We start from the raw sequence: 23,349 nt of genomic DNA, 5'->3' as shown, positions 1-23,349 counted from the left end.
AGAAACTTAGGATGTGAGAAATCAGCCTACATTAGAAGAAAATCTTGAAGCAGATCATAATATAGCTAGATTAAAAAATGGATATCTGTATTGACAGGCAGGTAAAGACAGACCCAAATACAGGATACACAAATTGAAGTTTCACAGTACTTCACTGGGTAGCATCCAAAAAACCGTGACATTAGTTTCATGATCCCAAGAAGCATTTTTAAAAACCAGCCTCTCCCCCCACATGGATGCATAACAAACTATTGTTGAAACTAAAGGGAGATTTCAAAAGCAGGTTGTGATATACCATGGAAGTCTGTTTGTCAAAGAAAATGAAATTGCAGCCCAGTGCTGATAGCGGAGGAGGGGAAGGGAGCACGGTGACAAAACCCACATGCACACGTTTACTGGAGTAAAAACAGCCACAACTTTATTAAATTACAGCTAAGAAGAGCATTGGCAATGCATAGGGGTCAGATCCCAAGCATCAGTTGTCTTGCCTGCCCGCCAATGTCCCCCTGCCCCCTCAGGCCATTGCTGAGGGGGGACAACCAAAAGTGACAGCAAAAGGGAGATCACATGGGTGTACACCCCTGTGTGATTTCCCTGCCACCTGGGAGTGAGTATGCCCGGCAGCCCCCGAGCTGGGCATGCAACACCATAACTCACTTCCTAGATTCCTTATGGAAATCCCCTTAATTGGGAGACTGGGCATGCAGGTCTTACCTCCCCCCGAAGGGATCCGCCCCCAATGCTAGACCATCAGACAAAGTTCAGACAAAAAGAAAATACAAAACTTCTAAACACCCCCCGCCCCCGCATCAGTCCAACCCCAGGAACTCAATTGTAGGGAGGGCCAGGCAGGATTCACAAGCCACTAGCAAAGTGAGGAAGTGAGGATTGGGTGGCCAGGAAGTTTGAGCTGATTGGTTGGTGGCTGTCATGCTGCGTACCCCTCCCCCACCCTGCGAGCTGCAAACTGGGACACCCAAGTAAGTCTGGGGGCTGTAGCTTCCAAAATTTGACTTTTGTAGCACAAGACTAAGCAACATTTTAGATCCCAGCCACAATCATCTAGGAAACTAGTATTTGTAGAACTTCATAAATCATAGACTGTACTGTAAACATACAATGTTATAGTTTCAAAAATTTAATCCAGCCTGGGAGTGAGGTGGAGTTTACTGTACTTAAAAAAACTGTAGAAGAATCCCAGTATACATAATGCCAATGAGACATCTCTGTTGATTGTTTTCATTTTGCAGAATTATGAGCTAATACTCACAGATGGCAAATTTGAAGTGATACAGAGAGTCCCAGGTGGTGAAGTGCCATACAAAGTTCGATACATGGGCATCTACATGGTGGTAGACACGATAGATGGACTGATCCTGATGTGGGACAAGAAAACCAGCATATTCATCAAACTTAGTCCAGAATTTAAGGTGAGGTGTGAAGGCTAAGACATTACACACATTTCTGGAATGAGTTGTGAAAAAAAATGTCAAAATTGTTTTGGGAAAACGTTGATATGTTAATGTTGTTAATCTGCATCTTTATAAGTTTCATGGTATACTTTTGCCCTCCAAAGAAACAAATGGATGAATTATACCCAGACTGATGCAAAATTATTGCAGTCAATTTGTTTCTGTCCCTCCTGAGGTCACTAGGTTTATGAATGGCTCACCACTGTAATAGCCAACAGAGTGAAAAGTCAAGCAGGCCTCAGAAACAGACACAAGGGATTCAAAGGTTTTTCATTTGAGGCAGAACTCACTCTGCTTCAGAACACTTGAGAGTGTCCTATTGGAAGACTCAACTAACTAGAACGATAGCTCAGCCTGGGACACACAAATTACTCAATAAGGAATTCCCTGAATTTCCTGAGCTAGATCATTTAATTTTTCTGCTTTTTGCATTTCTTGTGCACTTATGCCGATCAGTGCCTGATTTCATGGGAAATAATTTCATATTTCTTAGAAATTGCTCACAGAAAAACATTTATAGCAATGTAGAAAAGACCTTTAGGGAATAGAGATTTCCAGAAAATATTTGTCTTACAAACAAAACAAAATACCCTTTTCATGTACAAGTCCAAATTATAAAATGAATTACCTATTTTATGAATCCACATTTAAGTAAGTTACTTACTTAATATAGAGCCCTATATTTGCTTTATTACATGACTCTCCATTCATTTTGAAGGAGAAAGCGGATCTATACTTATAAAGGAATATGTTATTTGCTCCATTGTATTTAATTAAAAAGCCATTATGAAGAGAAGAACTCACCAAGATTTATAAGGATGCCTATACATAAGTATACTTCAAACTTGAAATGAACATTTTTGATTAAACACAGTAAAATAAATCTGCTTCTCATTATTTTGTCCTTGTCTCTATAATAGGGTCACGTATGTGGGCTTTGTGGAAACTATGATGGAAATGATATCAATGATTTTACCACCAGAAGCCAGTCTGTTGTAGGAGATGTACTTGAGTTTGGTAACAGCTGGAAGGCATCTCCCACTTGCCCAGATGCCAAAAAGAACAGGGATCCTTGTACTGCAAACCCATACAGGAATTCTTGGGCCCAGAAACAATGTAGCATCATTACCAGCCAGGTGTTTGCTTCCTGCCACTCTCAGGTATGGACAGTTTTCTCTAGGTGCATATATGAGTCACTTAACAGCTTTGATCCTAAGCCTGCACATAAGCGTATAGAACAGGAATGGAAACATCAGCCAATACACGAGACCAACATAAAATGTTACCCTGCTATTGTAGGGACATTTCAGTGATATTGCAGGCACATAGCCCAGTTGCAGTTCCAGGATTTTGTAACTCTCAAACTCTTAATAGTCTTTTAGCTACTTGTTATATTTGGGAGTAAGAGGCTGTTCTTTGCCACATCTGGCATGAAGTTACAAACAACCACTTTCTTCTTGTAGCATAGAATCTTTTGCATTGTAGAATAGTTAGTATGAACCCTGGGGACATGTGAAATGGATGATCCTATCCTCAAGGTTGACTTTAAGCCCAGTGGTAGTGCTGAAGATATGAATAGCTATCCTGGCCATCCATGTCCTTTCTTAAGAAACATATACCAGCATAAAAATTGAGGAGTATTAATTATTGATTTTCATAGGCCTGATCATTCTTACGCTGCAAAGCTTTGATTATGGCTCTAATCTATATGTTAGAAAGCTGATAAATTCACCAATATTTTTTCAGTATATTTAACCAGAATGTAATAAGACTGTGCAAGGCTAAAGCAATCTTACTTACTTACTTAATTTATTTACTGCCTTTCTTGCAGAGACTCAAGGCAGATTACAAAATTTTAAAAAGTACAATAAAAACTATCCAGAATTTTTTATAGACATTAAAGCTACAACACTGTTTCCTTTATAAAAATGCCCTCTTGAACAATTCTGTTTTGCACATTCTGCATTTGAGCCTTCCTGACCTTGGCAAACAGACTGTTCCATCAGGTTGGAGCTACAACAAGGAATGCTTGGGTATGACCAGTTGTTGATCTTACCATTTGCTGGGTGGCATCTTCAAAAGACTTTGCTCAGATGAGCAAAGTTGTTGCAGAGCATTAATGTTACAGCTAGGAATATTGGTCATTATTTCTCTTTTTTAAGTCAGATAAATATTGCCTTGCTGATCTTTAAATCACTGCCATGCTACCAGCTAACAATTGGCATAAAAGAAAGTCAAAAGTAAAGCCTGCAATGGTTAGGCTTCCCAGCACAGTAAGATTCTAATATTAACATATGTGATGAATGATGAATGCAGTAGAGATTTGTCATCCATTTTCATTTGTTTCTCAGTGGATCCACTGCCTCTTTGACAAACTTTTTTTCCTTTCCTGGGTAGTTACTAATGCCTGATGATTCATAACCTTCTTATATCCGTTTGATGTTCAAAAAATATGTATATTTCTTATTATAGCAAACTACCTATGCTTTCCATTCTGTTATTACAAAGACTTATGTTACATGAAATCAAAAATATCAGCTAAAGTAACAAATTAAATTCTCCTTGCTGAATTTGTAGAATAAAGAAGAAATTGCATCTGAAAAGTAAAAAATTCCCTTCTCCTTTGCTGACCAAGGCACAATAAAGCTGAAAGTGTATGCAAAAATATTAAATGATATTTATTTATTTATTTTTAATAGGTTGAACCAACAAAATACTATGATGCCTGTGTGTCTGATGCCTGTGCCTGTGACACTGGGGGAGACTGTGAATGTTTCTGCACAGCTGTGGCTGCCTATGCTCAGGCATGCACTGAGGCTGGTGTGTGTGTTGCTTGGAGAACACCATCCATATGCCGTGAGTACTGGCCATTTTTAAGGATTTTTATGAAAAGAAATGGTTGATTAGATTAATGGGATTGAGAATATTTCCACTTGCAAAGCATATTCCTTCTAGGGACCACATATGGAGGCTGAAGGGATGCAGATATATGAATATATATTTTGCATTCCAGTTTCACACCAATTTTTGATACAGTGAAATCACCACAATGTGACTTTTTGCATATCTGTTTAATAGGACAAACATTTCTTCTCAATGCATTCTAATATTGCAAGAATTGAATCCTAGGGCCATTTTTTTATATTCTGAGAGTCATGTGGTTGCTATTCCTCAGTGCTCTGATAAAGTGTGAACACTGGTCCGAGAGACTGATAACATGTTTACTTCCCATACCATTTGTTCCTGCGGACAGAGAGATTTTGATATAGCAAGTAACTATGGTATTGACTCTCACATGTGATCTCAATATTCATATGGAAGGCCCTATGCTATGGTGTTAATGGAATAGTACAGGATGTCATGGAGGAAATGACAAGCATGGGTCGCTCAGAATCATCCACACCACATATGGACATACACAGAAGAAATGTCCACTATCGTAATTACGGGTCAAGGCAACATTGTGGTGACATTGTTATCTTCAAAATAAATATGAGAATAGGCCTAAAAATATAATAATGTTAGCCTTAAAAAATCGCTTGCATACTTTTTATTCTTCTTCATTTTAGTCTATTTTCAATTATTATAGAAATTATCTTATTGTCTTCTGGAGAGAAGACAATAATATATTTTTTATAATAATTGAAAACAGGCTAAAATAAAGGAAGAAGAATAAAAAGTATTCAAGTGATTTTTTAAAAAAGGCTAACATCTATTTTATTTTTAAGGCCTCATATTTATTTGGTCACATCGTAAGAAGACATTCTCTAGAAAAGTCAATAATGCTAGGAAAAGTAGAAGGCAGTAGGAAAAGAGGAAGACCTAAAACAAGATGTCTTGACTCAATAAAGCCACGTCCTCCAGTTTGCAGTATCTGAGCAAGTCTGTTAATAATAGGACATTTTGGAGGTATTTCCCATAGGTGGGAGGCACATAACACACACACGTTACTGTGTTTAAAATTTCTGTGTTCCACATCTCCTTAGACTCAAAGCAGTTAAAAAGCAACAAAAGTTGCAAGCTCATTATTTATTGTTTATGTCATATTGGCAGGATTAGAGTAATAGCCCATTGATATATCTCATCACTGTTTTCGCTGTACAATTGTGTATAAAATAATCTACTTGGATAAGTATATCAAATGGGAGCCAAGAACACAACAATTAGTTGCCATTTTGCAATATAGTAAGGATATGAGATTTCTGCACAGTGCAAGGAAAAGTATCAATCAGCATAAAAGAATACTTTTTGTTTGGAATTGACATTTTTCTACGGTTGTTGTGGATTTTCCAGGCTGTATAGCCGTGGTCTTGGCATTGTAGTTCTCATATTTATTAGGAACTACAATGCCAAGACCACGGCTATACAGCCCGGAAAATCCACAACCATCGTTCTCCAGCCATGAAAGCCTTCGACAATATATTGACATTTTCCTCTTTCCCCATCTTCCAGCTCTATTCTGCGATTACTACAATCCGCAAGGGGAGTGTGAGTGGCACTACAGACCTTGTGGTTCTCCTTGTATGAAGACCTGCAGAAATCCAAGTGGAAAATGCCTCCATGAGCTACAAGGCTTAGAAGGTACATGGATTAGTGACAGCAAATCTTTTTACTGATTCTCCTATCTGCAGCCTGTCTCACATATCACAGAACACAAATGGATTCCCAAACTTCTGTTCTTGTACTCTCCATTCCAGCATTTTCTTGCCACATTCTTTCTAAGGAACAAAGCAATAAAATAATAGTTAAGCAAACAGGACAGGGCTACAATAACCTGTAATAAGCAACTATTGTATGATTTTTCAGAAAGAAACCTGTAGACGTTGAAATGATTGTTTTGGAGGGGGGTCTATTCATGTGACAGGAGGTTAGAGGACAGGACTGAACCTCAAAAATAAAGTAAGTTATAGCTAAAAATAGAAAATACCACAACATGGGGATCGGCTGTGGCTCACTGGATGAGCCTCTGCCTTTCTTTTCTGGGGTTCAGCTCCTGGCATCTCTATATCAAAAGGACCAGGCAGCAGATGATTTGAAAGACCTCTGACTGAGACCCTGAAGAACCACTGCTATACTAAGTAAACAATACTCATCTTGGTGGACCACTGGTCTGATTCAGTATTAGGTAACGTGTGTGTGTGTTACTAGAAAGATAATAATCTTAGTAATGGGGTAAATGCCAAATCAAAGCCTACAGGGAATCAGTTAAAACTCTGACACATGTAATAGATAAAGTGCTATTACTTGGAACTTCCTCTCTTTCTTACTGCAGGCTGCTATCCACAGTGTCCAAGCAATAAGCCTTATTTTGATGAAGATGACATGGAGTGTGTCCAGGATTGTGGTTGTTTTGATCGCAAAGGAAAATATTTTAAGCCAGGAACAAAAATGCCTTCAGAAGAGAACTGTCAATCATGGTAATGTTCACGTTAATATTAAAAATGATAGGAATGAATCTTTATGTATTTCATAACACTAGCTGAACCTGGCCTATCCCCCCCCTCCTCATTATATACATTAGCTATTGCTACTCTTTTGCATTCTACTCATTTTAACTGCCTTCAAACCTGGTGTTCTGTTGTTTCCTTCCAGTGAATGCACAATGAATGGTCAAAACAAGTGCGTCTACAGTGAAGATGGTATGTTGAAAAAACAGCTTTTCAGTATGAAATGTGTTAATTTAGAACAGTCACTGACATTTTCAGGTGCTTAGTGATGCTATTATCTTTCAAAAAACAGAATGCTACTGCATCTATGAAGGGAAGATAAGCAAGCCTGGGGAGATCATCTACACAACCACAGATGGCATTGGAGGGTGCATCACTGCCACCTGCAGTCACAATGGAACAATAGAGAGGAAAATCTTCCCTTGTCCAATTTCCACAACAGCTTCCACTACATTTGTGTTTAGTACCACTTCACCGGCAACTACTACCCCAGGTACAAAACTGTTATGAATATCTTAAAGTTATCTCTAAATCAAGAACACAGTGTTAACTGTAATAGACAGAATGGACATTTTCAAAAAATCATAGCTCGCCCCCCTTTTTTTGCAGGTTCTAGTATGTGTGGTGTGTGTATAATGTGAATAGTGGAAACTCAGGCTGTCTGTTATAGGAATAGCAAAATGTATAGCCTTACTAGTGGTGGAAAATGCTGTCAAATTACAGCTAACATATAGGTTTTCAAGACGAGACATTCAGAGGTGGTTTTGCCATTGTCTGCCTCTGTGTAGTGACCATGGTCGTCTTTGGTGGTCTCCCATCCAAATACCATCCAGGGCCAACCCTGCTTAGCTTTTTAAGATCTGACAAGATTGAGCTAGCCTTGGACATCCAGGTCAAGGCAGTTTTCTTACTATACACTAATATTGATTTGATATCACTGTAAATCATATGGTTTCCTCACACATTCAAAGAATCCTGGGAACTGTAGTTTGAGAAGAGTGCAAAAAAATTCCTTTTAGAGATTTCAAGCTTCCTTCACAGAACTATAATTCTCAAAGTTCCCTTATGCAGAGAGAACGGCTATAAACCAGTTGAAGTCTGTAATGAAAGATGTTCCCATAGTAGGCTGCACTACTAACTATATAGAAGCAAGGAGTGCTGAAGGAAAAAAAATCTTCACTGGATAGTAGCTTGTGAAGTAATTAACAAAATTAACCAAAGCATTCCAAGCCTGCAATGAAATCGCTAGAAAAAAATGGAAGAAAGGCTGCTTAATAGTGATTCCACCCCCCCCCACACACACAACATAATTGGGATTATTCTATCCCTTTTGTGTGGTATAAGAAGTGGCACTATCTTATACGTATGAGTTAAACCCAGTCTTGAGAGGACAGAACCTTAGCAGAGCAGGCTCCTTCAGTAACCTGAGCTAAAGTTAACCTTCCTCTCCATGAAGAGTTGTATTGTAAATTGTTATGGTGAGAACATAGCAGGGGTAGGATCCCCTTTTGCCTCATGGCATGACATCTAGTCTTTTGACTCTTAGGATTTGTTAAGGTAGTGCAAACAAGTACAACCAACTTCATACAGTAAAGAACAGGGTAAGATTTTCCTGGAAAGTCAGGTAGAGACAGCTGAATCTGTTGTGCTACCTACAGCTAGGACTGTGCTTCAGCAACCCTAGTATAAAACATTACCTGTGCTTCTGCAGTTTTAGAATCAGTGAACTAGTCTTTGCAAACTACAAACATTGTGATCTGCTGTGACATATTTTTAGTGTCCCATAGTAAATGAGACCCAAAGGGTTGGACCAGAAACAACAGGTTAAAATTAAAGCAAAAGAGTTCTTGGCTAAACTTTAGGAAGAACTTCCTGACAGAGCAGTTCCTCGGTGGAACAGGCTTCCTCAGGAGGTGGTGGGCAATCCTTCCTTAAAGATATTTAAGAAGAGGCTAGATGGCCATCTGACAGCAATGATGATTCTATGGCTTAATATGAATACATGCATGAAGGGGTTAGCTGGTGCTAGGCTCTTGTGGCCCTTTCTTATATGCCGAGGTTAATGCCAATCACCACTTTGGGGTCAGGAAGGAGTTTTCCTCTAGGTCAGACTGGCCTGGGATCCTGGAGGTTTTTTGCCTTCCTTTGTGTATAGGGTAGAGGTCACTGAAGAGGTGGAGGGGGGAGGTAGCTGTGAATTTCCTGCATTAAGCAGGGGGTTGTTCTAGATGACCCTTGGGATCCTTTCCATGTTTCTAAGTCTATGTCTAAACGAATAGGATGCTATATGATGTAAAGATAGACCAATGCACTGAGATTCCTACTGTGTGTTTTCTCGGGTCCAAAAAGACAAGGGCTTTCCGTAAATGGAATACCAAATGCGCCAGCTTTATTTGGGAATTTCCCTGTGAAACAGTGCTCTCTCTGAGCATGACTTGTGGTGCTCCCAAGGAATTTACTTTTTAAATGGAGGAAAGAAAAACCTCCTTTGCTTAGTCCTAAAGGAGAAACAGCATATCTGCTCTGGTCAGATCCTCCATGTGAAAGTACTGCTGCAACCAGTCCAGGGTGAGAGCTTAGGACCACATTCAAAATGGTGATATTAAGTGTCAGGATCCCCCCTATCCTTTTAACTGTTTTACAGGGCTTTTTTCCCTTTAGCAACTGTGCTGCAATGTGGCTTAGCTGTTGAGGACAGGGGGAATAGTTGGGAGGCAGTGGGGCCTGGCAAGATTTTCCTCACATCAGCACTTTTGCAATGAAGGAGGAGGAGAGGGAGGGAGGGCACCAATAATGAGCAGTACTAGGACAGAGCATTAGAACGCTGTCTTCTGTGCCTCCATCCCACTTGGAACATATTATCAGATTGTTTTAAAAGGTTATTTTCCCTTTGGTTCTTTTACCAGTGCATGTTATTCTATATAGCTGAGGAGTTCCCAGAGTAGGTAAAGATCCCCTTTGTTTTCTGCGTAGCCCTATTGTGCTGCTTTCATTATCCACAAAGAAGTCAGCTACTTCACTATTAAATATAGCAATAGGCTTGTTTGATATGCTGATGAACTAATCTACAGCATTTAACTTAAACTAGTTTGATGTCCTTTAAAAAAGTTTCTTACAGAAGTCATTTATTTTACATGCTGGATTTAGTTGAAAACTATTATACTAAATTATTTTCTTTATTTCTTTCCCCCAAAGTGCCTACCACTACGTCTGTTTGTGTTCAGGAAATATGCCATTGGTCACAATGGTATGACGTGACTAACCCAGATTCTGGAAGTGGTGATGGAGATTTTGACACTTTTGATAATTTAAAAGCAGAAGGTTATAAAGTCTGCAAAGCTCCAAAGGCTGTTGAGTGCAGAGCAGAGAAGTTTCCCAATACTCCATTAAGTGATCTGGGCCAAAAAGTAGAATGTAGTAAGACAGTAGGACTAATCTGTTACAATACAGACCAGCATCCAATGAGCTGCCACAATTATCAAATCAAAATCCTTTGTTGTAGTTTTGTACCATGTGGTTACAGTACTGCGTCCACATTTGAAACAACTACAGGCACCATAACTCCTACAACAATAAAATCAACTACTACATTATCTACTACTCTTACTTCCACAACAACAGTTCCGGAAACAACAAGCATCTCTGTTACAACACCAGAAATTACTTCTGCATCCACTGGAACCACTATTAAATCTACCATAGAAACGGCATCTCCAACAACAACACAAACTACTTGCAAACCCAAATGCAAATGGACTGAATGGTTTGATATACATTTTCCCAGTTTGGAAAATAAAGGGGATTTTGAAACATATGACCTCATTAAAGCTGCTGGAAAAGATATCTGTAAAAAACCTGAAAGTATAAAATGCAGAGCAGAGAAATTCCCAGATAAATCGATTGATGAAATTGGTCAAATTGTCCAGTGCAATGTATCATTTGGATTTATTTGCAGAAATGAAGATCAATCAGGAGTGCTACAAATGTGTTTTAACTATCAAATAAAAGTCTATTGCTGTGAAAATTATTGTGCGACCACTACACCAGAAACGACTGCAGGCACAACAACTGTTTCAGCAACTACAAAACTCACTACAATAACTCCTGAAACCACATCTACATCAGCACTTATTACAAAGCCCAAAACCACTACAAGGAAAGTTACAACTTCAAAAGCAATTACAACACTTTCTCAAACTACAACACGTCTGTCAACGAGAGTAACAATCATTCCAGAAACAAGTATAGAAACTACGACAGGTCCTACAACAACTGAACACTGTAGTGAGGAAGTCTGTGAATGGTCACAATGGTATGATATCAGTTATCCAGGATCTGCACCTGATGATGGAGATTTTGATACATTTAAAAATATAAGGGCCAAAGGATATGAAGTCTGTAAGAAACCAAAGGCTGTTGAATGTAGGGCAGAAAGGTATCCTAACACACCCTTATATAAATTAGAGCAAAAAGTTATATGCAGTAAAACAGAAGGACTCATATGCCATAACAAGGACCAATTTCCAGCACCAATTTGCTACAATTATGAGATAAGAATTGAATGCTGTAAAAATGTTATTATACCATGCCCAACAACCACTCAACTTACAACTACAAAACCTGTGACCACACCTGCCACCACAACAACTACAGTTCCAGAAACTACCACAACAGGCACAACCACTACAGTTCCAGAAACTACCACAACAGGCTCAACCACAACACCAGCTACTACAGTTCCAGAAACTACCACAACAGGCACAACCACTACAGTTCCAGAGACTACCACAACAATCACAACCACAACACCTACTACTACAGTTCCAGAAACTACAACAGTTACAACAACAACAGTTCCTGAAACTACCACAACAGTCACAACCACAACACCAACTACTACAGTTCCAGAAACTACCACAACAGGCACAACAACTATAGTTCCAGAAACTACCACAACACTTACAACTACTACAGTTCCAGAAACTACCAGAATAGTCACAACAACAGTTCCAGAAACTACCACAACAATCACAACCACACCTACTACTACAGTTCCAGAAACTACAACAGTCACAACAACAACAGTTCCAGAAACTACCACAACAGTCACAACTACAACACCAGCTACCACAGTTCCAGAAACTACCACAACAGTCACAACTACAACACCAGCTACCACAGTTCCAGAAACTACCACAACAGTCACAACCACAACACCAACTACTACAGTTCCAGAAACTACCACAACAGTCACAACAACTATAGTTCCAGAAACTACTACAACAGTCACAACCACAACACCAACTACTACAGTTCCAGAAACTACCACAACACCTACAACTACTACAGTTCCAGAAACTACCACAACACCTACAACTATTACAGTTCCAGAAATTATCACAACACTTACTACAACAGTTCCGGAAACTACCACAACAATCATAACCACAATGCCAACTGCTACAGTTCCAGAAACTACCACAACAGCTCCAACAACTACAGTGCTAAAAACTACCTCAACAGTTACAACTACATTACCAGAAACTACAACAGTCACAACTACAACAAAACCAATTACTACACTTCCAGAAACTACCACAACACTCACAACAACAGTTCCAGAAACTAGCACGACACCCACAATACTTCCAGAAACTACTACAACAGTCACAACAACAACAGTTCCAGAAACTATCACGACACCCAACACAATTCCAGAAACTACTACAACAGTCACAACCACAACAACACCAATTACTACAGTTCCAGAAACGACAACGACTGTTACAACCACAATACCAATAACCACTACCATTCCAGAAACCACCACAACTATTCTAACCACAACACCAACGATAACTCTGGTCCCAAAAACCACAACAGTTACAACGACAACAATGCCAGTGACAACCACAAGAGCAAAGACGATTGTTACACAAATTGGAACAACTACAACTCAAAAACCATCTGCACAACCTCAAGTACAACCAACAACAACAAAGCTAACAACTACCACTTCTCCAAGACAAACTTGTGCACCTATATGTACATGGTCCAAATGGTTTGACGTTGACTTCCCCACTTCTGGAAATAATGGAGGAGACATAGAAACGTATAATAACATCCGGGCTGCAGGAGGCAAAATCTGTGCAAAGCCATCAAATATCCAATGTAGAGCTGAAAATCACCCGGACTTAAGCATTGAACAAGTTGGTCAGAATGTAGATTGCGATGTCAAGTATGGTCTGGTGTGCAAGAATGACAAGCAAGTGGGGGAATCTAAGCAGTGTCTCAACTATGAGGTGCGGGTGTTGTGCTGTGAGGAAAACATTAACTGCCAAACTCCAACTGTACCGACAACCCCCACTCTGGAACTAACTACTACACAGACTGAACCAACAACAACAGTGACAACTACCACCAAACCAGTAACAACCACCAAAGCACCCCGAACCACTACAACAGAGACAACCACAACTACCACCAGCACTACGGCCAAAGAAACCACAACAGCCACAACCACCCAACGTCCTACTCCCACAGTTCCCAAAGAAATCACCACAACTGCACCCACTACTACCCCCTTGCCCTCACCAACTACAACAACAGAGCTTACAACCACCACTTCTCCAAAAACTTGTGAACCTGTTTGCACATGGTCCAAATGGTTTGACATTGACTTCCCCACTTCTGGACCTAAAGGAGGAGACATAGAAACATATAATAACATCCGGGCTGCAGGAGGCAAAATCTGTGCAAAACCATCAAATATCCAATGTAGAGCTGAAAATCACCCGGACTTAAGCATTGAACAAGTTGGTCAGAATGTAGATTGCAATGTCAAGTATGGACTGGTGTGCAAGAATGACAAGCAAGTGGGGAAATCTAAGCAGTGTCTCAACTATGAGGTGCGGGTGTTGTGCTGTGAGGAAAACATTAACTGCCAAACTCCAACTGTGCCGACAACCCCCACTCCAGAACTAACTACTACACAGACTGAACCAACAACAACAGTGACAACTACCACCAAACCAGTAACAACCACCAAAGCACCCCGAACCACTACAACAGAGACAACCACAACTACCACCAGCACTACGGCCAAAGAAACCACAACAGCCACAACCACCCAACGTCCTACTCCCACAATTCCCAAAGAAATCACCACAACTGCACCCACTACTACCCCCTTGCCCTCACCAACTACAACAACAGAGCTTACAACCACCACTTCTCCAAAAACTTGTGCACCTGTTTGCACATGGTCCAAATGGTTTGACGTTGACTTCCCCACTTCTGGACCTAAAGGAGGAGACATAGAAACATATAATAACATCCGGGCTGCAGGAGGCAAAATCTGTGCAAAGCCATCAAATATCCAATGTAGAGCTGAAAATCACCCGGACTTAAGCATTGAACAAGTTGGTCAGAATGTAGATTGCAATGTCAAGTATGGACTGGTGTGCAAGAATGACAAGCAAGTGGGGAAATCTAAGCAGTGTCTCAACTATGAGGTGCGGGTGTTGTGCTGTGAGGAAAACATTAACTGCCAAACTCCAACTGTGCCGACAACCCCCACTCCAGAACTTACTACTACACAGACTGAACCAACAACAACAGTGACAACTACCACCAAACCAGTAACAACCACCAAAGCACCCCGAACCACTACAACAGAGACAACCACAATTACCACCAGCACTACGGCCAAAGAAACCACAACAGCCACAACCACCCAACATCCTACTCCCACAGTTCCCAAAGAAATCACCACAACTGCACCCACTACTACCCCCTTGCCATCACCAACTACAACAACAGAGCTTACAACCACCACTTCTCCAAAAACTTGTGCACCTGTTTGCACATGGTCCAAATGGTTTGACATTGACTTCCCCACTTCTGGACCTAAAGGAGGAGACATAGAAACATATAATAACATCCGGGCTGCAGGAGGCAAAATCTGTGCAAAGCCATCAAATATCCAATGCAGAGCTGAAAATCACCCGGACTTAAGCATTGAACAAGTTGGTCAGAATGTAGATTGCAATGTCAAGTATGGACTGGTGTGCAAGAATGACAAGCAAGTGGGGAAATCTAAGCAGTGTCTCAACTATGAGGTGCGGGTGTTGTGCTGTGAGGAAAACATTAACTGCCAAACTCCAACTGTGCCGACAACCCCCACTCCAGAACTAACTACTACACAGACTGAACCAACAACAACAGTGACAACTACCACCAAACCAGTAACAACCACCAAAGCACCCCGAACCGCTACAACAGAGACAACCACAACTACCACCAGCACTACGGCCAAAGAAACCACAACAGCCACAACCACCCAACATCCTACTCCCACAGTTCCCAAAGAAATCACCACAACTGCACCCACTACTACCCCCTTGCCCTCACCAACTACAACAACAGAGCTTACAACCACCACTTCTCCAAAAACTTGTGCACCTGTTTGCACATGGTCCAAATGGTTTGACATTGACTTCCCCACTTCTGGACCTAAAGGAGGAGACATAGAAACATATAATAACATCCGGGCTGCAGGAGGCAAAATCTGTGCAAAGCCATCAAATATCCAATGTAGAGCTGAAAGTCACCCGGACTTAAGCATTGAACAAATTGGTCAGAATGTAGATTGCAATGTCAAGTATGGACTGGTGTGCAAGAATGACAAGCAAGTGGGGAAATCTAAGCAGTGTCTCAACTATGAGGTGCGGGTGTTGTGCTGTGAGGAAAACATTAACTGCCAAACTCCAACTGTGCCGACAACCCCCACTCCAGAACTAACTACTACACAGACTGAACCAACAACAACAGTGACAACTACCACCAAACCAGTAACAACCACCAAAGCACCCCGAACCGCTACAACAGAGAAAACCACAACTACCACCAGCACTACGGCCAAAGAAACCACAACAGCCACAACCACCCAACGTCCTACTCCCACAGTTCCCAAAGAAATCACCACAACTGCACCCACTACTACCCCCTTGCCATCACCAACTACAACAACAGAGCTTACAACCTCCACTTCTCCAAAAACTTGTGAACCTGTTTGCACATGGTCCAAATGGTTTGACATTGACTTCCCCACTTCTGGACCTAAAGGAGGAGACATAGAAACATATAATAACATCCGGGCTGCAGGAGGCAAAATCTGTGCAAAGCCATCAAATATCCAATGTAGAGCTGAAAATCACCCGGACTTAAGCATTGAACAAGTTGGTCAGAATGTAGATTGCAATGTCAAGTATGGACTGGTGTGCAAGAATGACAAGCAAGTGGGGAAATCTAAGCAGTGTCTCAACTATGAGGTGCGGGTGTTGTGCTGTGAGGAAAACATTAACTGCCAAACTCCAACTGTGCCGACAACCCCCACTCCAGAACTAACTACTACACAGACTGAACCAACAACAACAGTGACAACTACCACCAAACCAGTAACAACCACCAAAGCACCCCGAACCACTACAACAGAGACAACCACAACTACCACCAGCACTACGGCCAAAGAAACCACAACAGCCACAACCACCCAACGTCCTTCTCCCATAGTTCCCAAAGAAATCACCACAACTGCACCCACTACTACCCCCTTGCCCTCACCAACTACAGCAACAGAGCTTACAACCACCACTTCTCCAAAAACTTGTGCACCTGTTTGCACATGGTCCAAATGGTTTGACGTTGACTTCCCCACTTCTGGACCTAAAGGAGGAGACATAGAAACATATAATAACATCCGGGCTGCAGGAGGCAAAATCTGTGCAAAGCCATCAAATATCCAATGTAGAGCTGAAAATCACCCGGACTTAAGCATTGAACAAGTTGGTCAGAATGTAGATTGCAATGTCAAGTATGGACTGGTGTGCAAGAATGACAAGCAAGTGGGGAAATCTAAGCAGTGTCTCAACTATGAGGTGCGAGTATTGTGCTGTGAGAAAAACATTAACTGTGGAACTACACCCATCCAAACCACCACCACTACTGAACCAACTACTACATCTACAGAACCCTCTACTACAACTGGCACCTCTTTACATACAACAACATGTTTTTGCAAAATTGGGGAGACTGTTTATTCTTCTGGTATGTATTATTATTTATGATTATTATTATTTATTATCTCTCATATTTATATCCAGAATTATTTAACAATTTTACAGACTAACAATGTTTACTTTGGTTGTTGGGGGTTTTCCGGGCTGTATTGCCGTGGTCTTGGCATTGTAGATTGCAATGTCAAGTATGGACTGGTGTGCAAGAATGACAAGCAAGTGGGGAAATCTAAGCAGTGTCTCAACTATGAGGTGCGAGTATTGTCCCCAACAACCATCGTTCTCCGGCCATGAAAGCCTTCGACAATACAATGTTTACTTTTGTAGTATGATGGTGTCAAAGTCCATGAAATATTGGAATACCAATGATTGTTTTGGTTTGGTAAATAACAGGTCCTGGAAGCTGTGGTTTAGATCAGGGCCATGACATAGAAGGAAATTGAGGTTTAAATTCTTCTCCTTTATGTTTTTTTTCCGACCCCCCAAAGAGTACCCCAGAGCTACCAGAGCTGCCAAATTGCCCGAGTTTGTTTGCATGTTTACCCCAACAACTCTGGTGGATAATAATGTAATGGGAAGGACTATAATCTCTGCCCATTGCTGTCATGAAGTGAATCTCAGGGCTGCTATTTAAGAAATCCCCTTTGATCATCCACTTCACCTCCAAAGGTAGGAAGACAAAAAGATGGACCTATGAAGCAGAATGCTGTGCCTGGCCAGAACTGTATGGGAATAAGCACTCATTCAACTATCCTGGCTCCAGGTTTTAGAGGTTAAAAGTTTTATAGGTTAAAATTTGCACTGAATTGGAACTAAAAATGAACAGGCAGCCAGTGCAGATCTTTAAGAACCAGCATTGTATGCTGACTGTAGTACACTCCAGCTAGATATTTCGCTGCCACATTTTGGAATTAAAATTTCCAAACCATCTTCAAGGGCATCCTCACAGATAGCATAGTAATGTAACCTGAAGATAACCAGAGCACAGGTCATCATGGCTAGTTCCAATTGCTCAAGCAAGTGTCACAGATGGGAACGAGCTGAATCAGATTAAACAAACTGCTTATTACAGATGATATCTGTGCATCCAACCCTAACACACAGATTTTTTTTCCTATAGGTGAAATGATTTATAATAAAACAGACTACGAAGGTTGCCTTTTCTATGCTATTTGTAGTAAAACATGTACTGTTGAAAGATTCAAAGGGCCATGCAAATCAACAACACCCAAACCAACCACAACTGTTGAAACCACACCTGCCGCCACCACCACCACCACCACAGTTGGGACAACTCGTGTACCTGGTTGTCCTGATGCTACACCACCCAGGAAGGTACCATTTTAAAATCTTTTAAACACTTTTTTAATCCAGGAGGTATATTTACAGAGTATTTTAAATATGATATGATCTGCATGCAGAAAAGTTTTTTTTCATTGATTTCAGTAAGATTTGAGCAGTAGCACTTAAAGACCAACAAGATTTTCAGATATCTGATTAAGGAAGCTTTGACTCTTAGAAGCTTATAAATCTTGTTAGTCTTTAAGGTGCTGCTGGACTTGAATCTTGCAATTCTATTGCAGACCAACCTGACACTATTTTCATTGATTTCAGTCAGTGACAGATAGAATGTAGCCTTCTCGCCCCCTCCCCCCGCTGACATCTAATAGTTCATCTTAGTAATTCTTCATTATGAAGATGGTTCTGCTTCAGGTGGCTATTCAGTTTGTTATCTATAGATTGTTAGTGATTGCCCTTTTATATTTCCTGATTAGTAAATTACTCTTATTCTATTGCTGTTCTTCATTTCAGTTCATATGTGTAGGTCATACAAACATGTATGTTTATGTAAAAAAATGACTGAACTTTGTAAGAAGTAGAGCAAGTACAACCCCTGCCTTTCTCTCCAGTGGTGCCACAAAGCATCTTACCTCATGCCCCTCTCCTCCATTTTATCTCCAATTTACATTTTAAATTTTAATTTTGTGGAGCCCCAAAGCATCTTACATCAAGCCTCTCTCCTCCATTTTATCTCCAATTTAAATTTTAAATGTTAATTTTATGGGGCCCCAAAGCATCTTATATCATGACCCTCTCCTACATTTTAGCTCCAATTTAAAATTTAAATTTTATTTTTTTAAAAAATCATATTTAAAGCTGCATAGGTTAGTTAGACCTGTTTGAAGCTTATATGGTGTCAATGTCAGTGCCGCTGTCTTCGCAGGAGGGTGAGACATGGGTATCAAACTGCACCAAGTCAACTTGTGAAGGAAATAACAAAATTGTTGTAAATCAAGTGAAATGCCCCCCAGTGCGGAATATTGTCTGTGAAAATGGATACCCACCAGTTAAAGTCTTCAGTAAGGATGGCTGCTGTTACCACTATGAATGTGAATGTAAGTAAACATGAAGTTGTAGACATCACTCAAGAAAATAATATAATATGCAGATCAGTTTTTAATAATGCTAGAGTTATATAACAAAGGTATTATTTGATTCACCTTTGAATTTTTCTCAGTCTTGTTAAAGTCCTAATCATTTTTTCTCTTAAATACAAGGTGTTTGTAGCGGCTGGGGTGACCCTCACTATATCACATTTGATGGAACTTATTACACCTTCCTCGACAACTGCACATATGTGCTAGTGCAGCAGATTACACCAAAATATGACAACTTCAAGGTTCTCATTGATAATTACTTCTGCAATTCCGAAGATGGCCTTTCCTGTCCTCATTCTATTATTATTTACTACAAATCTGCAGAAATAATACTAACCCGTGAACTCTTTAATGGGGCAGAGGCCAACAAGGTAAAAATATTATGTAAAAATTTTGACTAGGCTCCCTTAGTGTACTGACTTCTGGTAAAATGAAACAAGTTTATTTTACAGAGCAGAGAGTGACAAAAGGCAAAGCCCACTTCTGAAAGACCAGATTAACCATGTTCAAAAACTTTCATTCATCACATGATAACAGGCATCAAGATGAACATGTATGGGTGAATTCATCCTTTGTTGATGATCTGAAATAACACAAAGGGTTGAATCTTGCCATGTGATAGCGGATGCAGAATTTTACTTCATAGTTCTATTTGCTGAAGAGCTACTATAAGATCAAGCTCTGATTTTCCATTTCCAATCAGTGTTGTTGGGTACAAACATCAAAAAACTTTTTGATGCAGTCAGTCCAGTCCAGTTTGTAGGTGCAACATATGAATGAAGATGGTTGTTTTGGGTAGGGAGAGAGTGTTGCTGAAAGTGTTGCTATGTCTTCCACAAGCAGAAACACAAGATGGGATACAGTTCAGTTGATTTAGTGCAAGGGTTACTTGTTATGATTTTCTTGTGTTTCTGCTCTTGCTCAAGTGGAAATGTTCCATAAGATCCAACCCAGTATGACTGCAAAACAGGAAATGTATATTTTGAAGTCAACATATTGCTGTATCATTTTTATTTTTAAAAATGTAGCTGCATGAAGTAAAATATATCATCACTCTTGTTATTAATCCTTAAAATAAAGCATTCTTGCACACTGGCTGTCCAGATTAATCATGACCAGCTATAAGATAGTAATTATACATGGAAGTTTAACTCATTCTTCTTGAGGGACAAAAAAGAGGCAAATAAAAAAGTGATTGGCAGAAACTGTGAAGAACCCAAGTGTCTGATACTAAGTACATATCTGTATGTAAATATGCAAAAAGGATTTTCAGCTAGCCTTCTACCAAGCACCCTTGTTCTTCTAAAAGCAGTACCAGAAGATTAAGAGACCCGGTATAGAGCCATTCTGTGAGACATCAGGGGAAATCAACCAATACATTCACATTGTGTTCATTTGTGGTCACACAGAATTTATGTGTACAAAGAAGAGTGAAGAAATAATGTTTTTTAAACCCACATCAAAAGAAAGGAAATTCCTGACTGTAAATTCAAATCCATTTGCAGATCTACTTCAACAAACAGATAGTCAGTCCAGGTTTCCAGAAAGATGGCATTTCAGTCTCCATGCTGGGCATCAATATGATGGTTGAGATTCCAGAAATTGGGGCCACCATCACCTTCAGTGGTTTAATCTTCTCAATAAAGCTTCCATATAGCAAATTTGGCAACAATACTGAAGGACAATGTGGTAAGATTGATGCTTCCTATCAAAACTTGTTCCATAGACTCTTTTGTTCATCCTTTTGTTTAGGGATGATTGTTATTATCCCTATGTGAGGAGGCAGGCAAGTGCTAGCAGCACAAAAGGAAGGTCATCCCGCAGTCCATGGCTGGTGGATCATTGAGTGAAGGTTTTCTATGTCCGCCCCCCTGGAGATGAGTTCACCAGAGATGGTACAAAACATCCACCCCTTCAGTGGCCTCAGACTGGGAGGGGACTGAATCTTTTCCCTGGTCTACCTTCTCCATTGGGGCTCTTTTGCCCTTCTCTCTGACGTAGCTCCACGGAGAGAAGAGAAGCCCTGACCATGTCCTACTTGGCTCTTGACTAGAGGAGCTTAAATAATTCCTCACAGTCCCTACAAGTCCCTCCTGCTCTCTCTGGTTCAAGGGGAACCAGTCAATCCAGGGTTCTGCCTCCCATCCCCAGGAAAGGCCTCCTTGTGGCCAACTTTGCTGTGGTCTCTTCCCTGGCCTAACCTTGTCTGGCTGCCATTGGGCTGTGGAGGAATGGCTTTGGTTTTTGGCCTGCCAGGGCTTAAAGGCAGAGTTGGCAGCTTGCCACTCCTGCCACCCTGAGGAAGCCTGGCCCCACAGCCATACCCCACATGCCTCTAGAGCCATAGGTAAGCCCCAAGTCCCCTTCTTGTCTCTGCAGAGGGGTTGAGATCCTTCCCTTCCCTTGTGGGACTAGTGTCGCAGCTCCCATATGGCTCTGGTCATCCTAGAACTGAACCAAAGCAAACTTTTTAGTTTTGTTTTCATTTTTGTCATTGTCAAAGTATCTCTGTTTGTGGTGTGCTTTTGAACATCCTCTGAACTTTTGTCTATTTTCCATCCAATTCCTGGGTAGTAGAATTGCTTGATATTGGTGCAAAAGTTGAAAAATAAAGTAGAATGAGAGAAATCACATTTGGTACTTTAAAAGAGCCAGTTTGGTGTAGTGGTTAAAAGCGCGGGGCTCTAATATGGAGAGCCGGGTTTGATTCCCCACTCCTCCACTTGAAGCCACCTGGGTGACCTTGGGCTAGTCACAGGCAGCTCTCTGGAGCTCTCTCAGCCCCACCCACCTCACAGGGTGTTTTGTTGTGGGGATAATAATGACCTACTTTGTAAACTGCTCTGAGTGGGCATTAAGTTGCCCTGAAGGGCGGGATATAAATCAAATGTTGTTGTTGTTGTTGTTGATATTTCTTCAATCAACTCTCAACAAACTTGTTAAAATGCTCTAGGTCACTGACTAAATCTCTGGATTTAACCTTGAATGTACTCCTCTGAGTATTTAATCATAGATGTAATGCTTCCCACTTTCTGCCTTGATTCCATTTTGTTTCCTCCAGGTACATGCACAAATGACAAAACAGATGAATGCCGCTTACCTAGTGGTCTGATTACTGATTGTCCCCACATGGCTCCCTATTGGAGAGTTCCCGATGACAAGAAACAGTACTGTTTCGGACCACCACCAACAGTTGCAACCACACCAACTCCATCACCAACCTGCAAACCTAGCAATATTTGCCAGATTATTTTGAGCAAGTAAGATGGAGAGTCAACTTGATTTTTTTGCTGCTTAGAGAATGTAATAATAAGGGTATCATGTAGAAGATGAAAGCATTCCGTGTTGGTTAAAAGCTTTATTTGGGATGTGAGGAAAAGAAGGTTGAACATCTGTTTGAAAGCACATTTTTACATGCAACATTTCTAATACCTTTACAGTGTCTTCGCTAAGTGCCATGATGTCATACCTCCCAAACCCTTCTACCAAGGCTGTAACTTTGATGCTTGCTATATCTCCAATACTTCTATGCAGTGTTCTGGGTTGGAGATATATGCTTCTCTTTGTGCCTCTAAAGGCATCTGTATTGACTGGAGAGCAAAGACCAATGGTGCATGCCGTAAGTACCAGTTCAATCAATGCTGTAGATCCCTCACATATCATAAAGTAATGAATAAAATAAATCTTGAGCTTAATATTATCAATTTTATATTAAAAACAAACTGACATATCTTTGAAGATAACAATATAAAAAATAAAACATGCTAGGACTAGACAGGAGAAACTCCATCATAACCCGATGGCAATCTGTTTCTGTGTTTGGCCAAATATAAGTTGGCAATGAGACAAACAAAAGGAGAATGTTTGGATTGCTAAGAACATTAAGACAAACAATATACATTTCTTCAAATATATC

General features: G+C 40.5%; 1 protein-coding gene across 1 annotated transcript in view; it reads left to right on the top strand.

Moving 5' to 3' along the window:
* Positions 1-23,349, top strand: part of MUC5AC (mucin 5AC, oligomeric mucus/gel-forming) — a 67,532-nt gene that overhangs the window by 30,092 nt on the left and 14,091 nt on the right. The window contains exons 24-37 of the mRNA XM_054972917.1: positions 1,251-1,430; positions 2,393-2,632; positions 4,172-4,328; positions 5,925-6,053; positions 6,745-6,889; positions 7,065-7,111; positions 7,212-7,412; positions 10,115-17,026; positions 18,116-18,330; positions 19,220-19,391; positions 19,554-19,804; positions 20,939-21,122; positions 22,495-22,693; positions 22,874-23,052. Of these exons, the coding sequence (XP_054828892.1) occupies positions 1,251-1,430; positions 2,393-2,632; positions 4,172-4,328; positions 5,925-6,053; positions 6,745-6,889; positions 7,065-7,111; positions 7,212-7,412; positions 10,115-17,026; positions 18,116-18,330; positions 19,220-19,391; positions 19,554-19,804; positions 20,939-21,122; positions 22,495-22,693; positions 22,874-23,052 (9,211 nt within the window). The remainder of the gene's footprint in view (positions 1-1,250; positions 1,431-2,392; positions 2,633-4,171; positions 4,329-5,924; positions 6,054-6,744; positions 6,890-7,064; positions 7,112-7,211; positions 7,413-10,114; positions 17,027-18,115; positions 18,331-19,219; positions 19,392-19,553; positions 19,805-20,938; positions 21,123-22,494; positions 22,694-22,873; positions 23,053-23,349) is intronic.

This window comes from Eublepharis macularius, chromosome 2 (genome assembly GCF_028583425.1).
Source record: "Eublepharis macularius isolate TG4126 chromosome 2, MPM_Emac_v1.0, whole genome shotgun sequence".
Lineage (NCBI taxonomy): Eukaryota > Metazoa > Chordata > Lepidosauria > Squamata > Eublepharidae > Eublepharis > Eublepharis macularius.
Note: the sequence above shows the minus strand (reverse complement) of the source record. Positions and strands in the feature narration are given on the sequence as shown.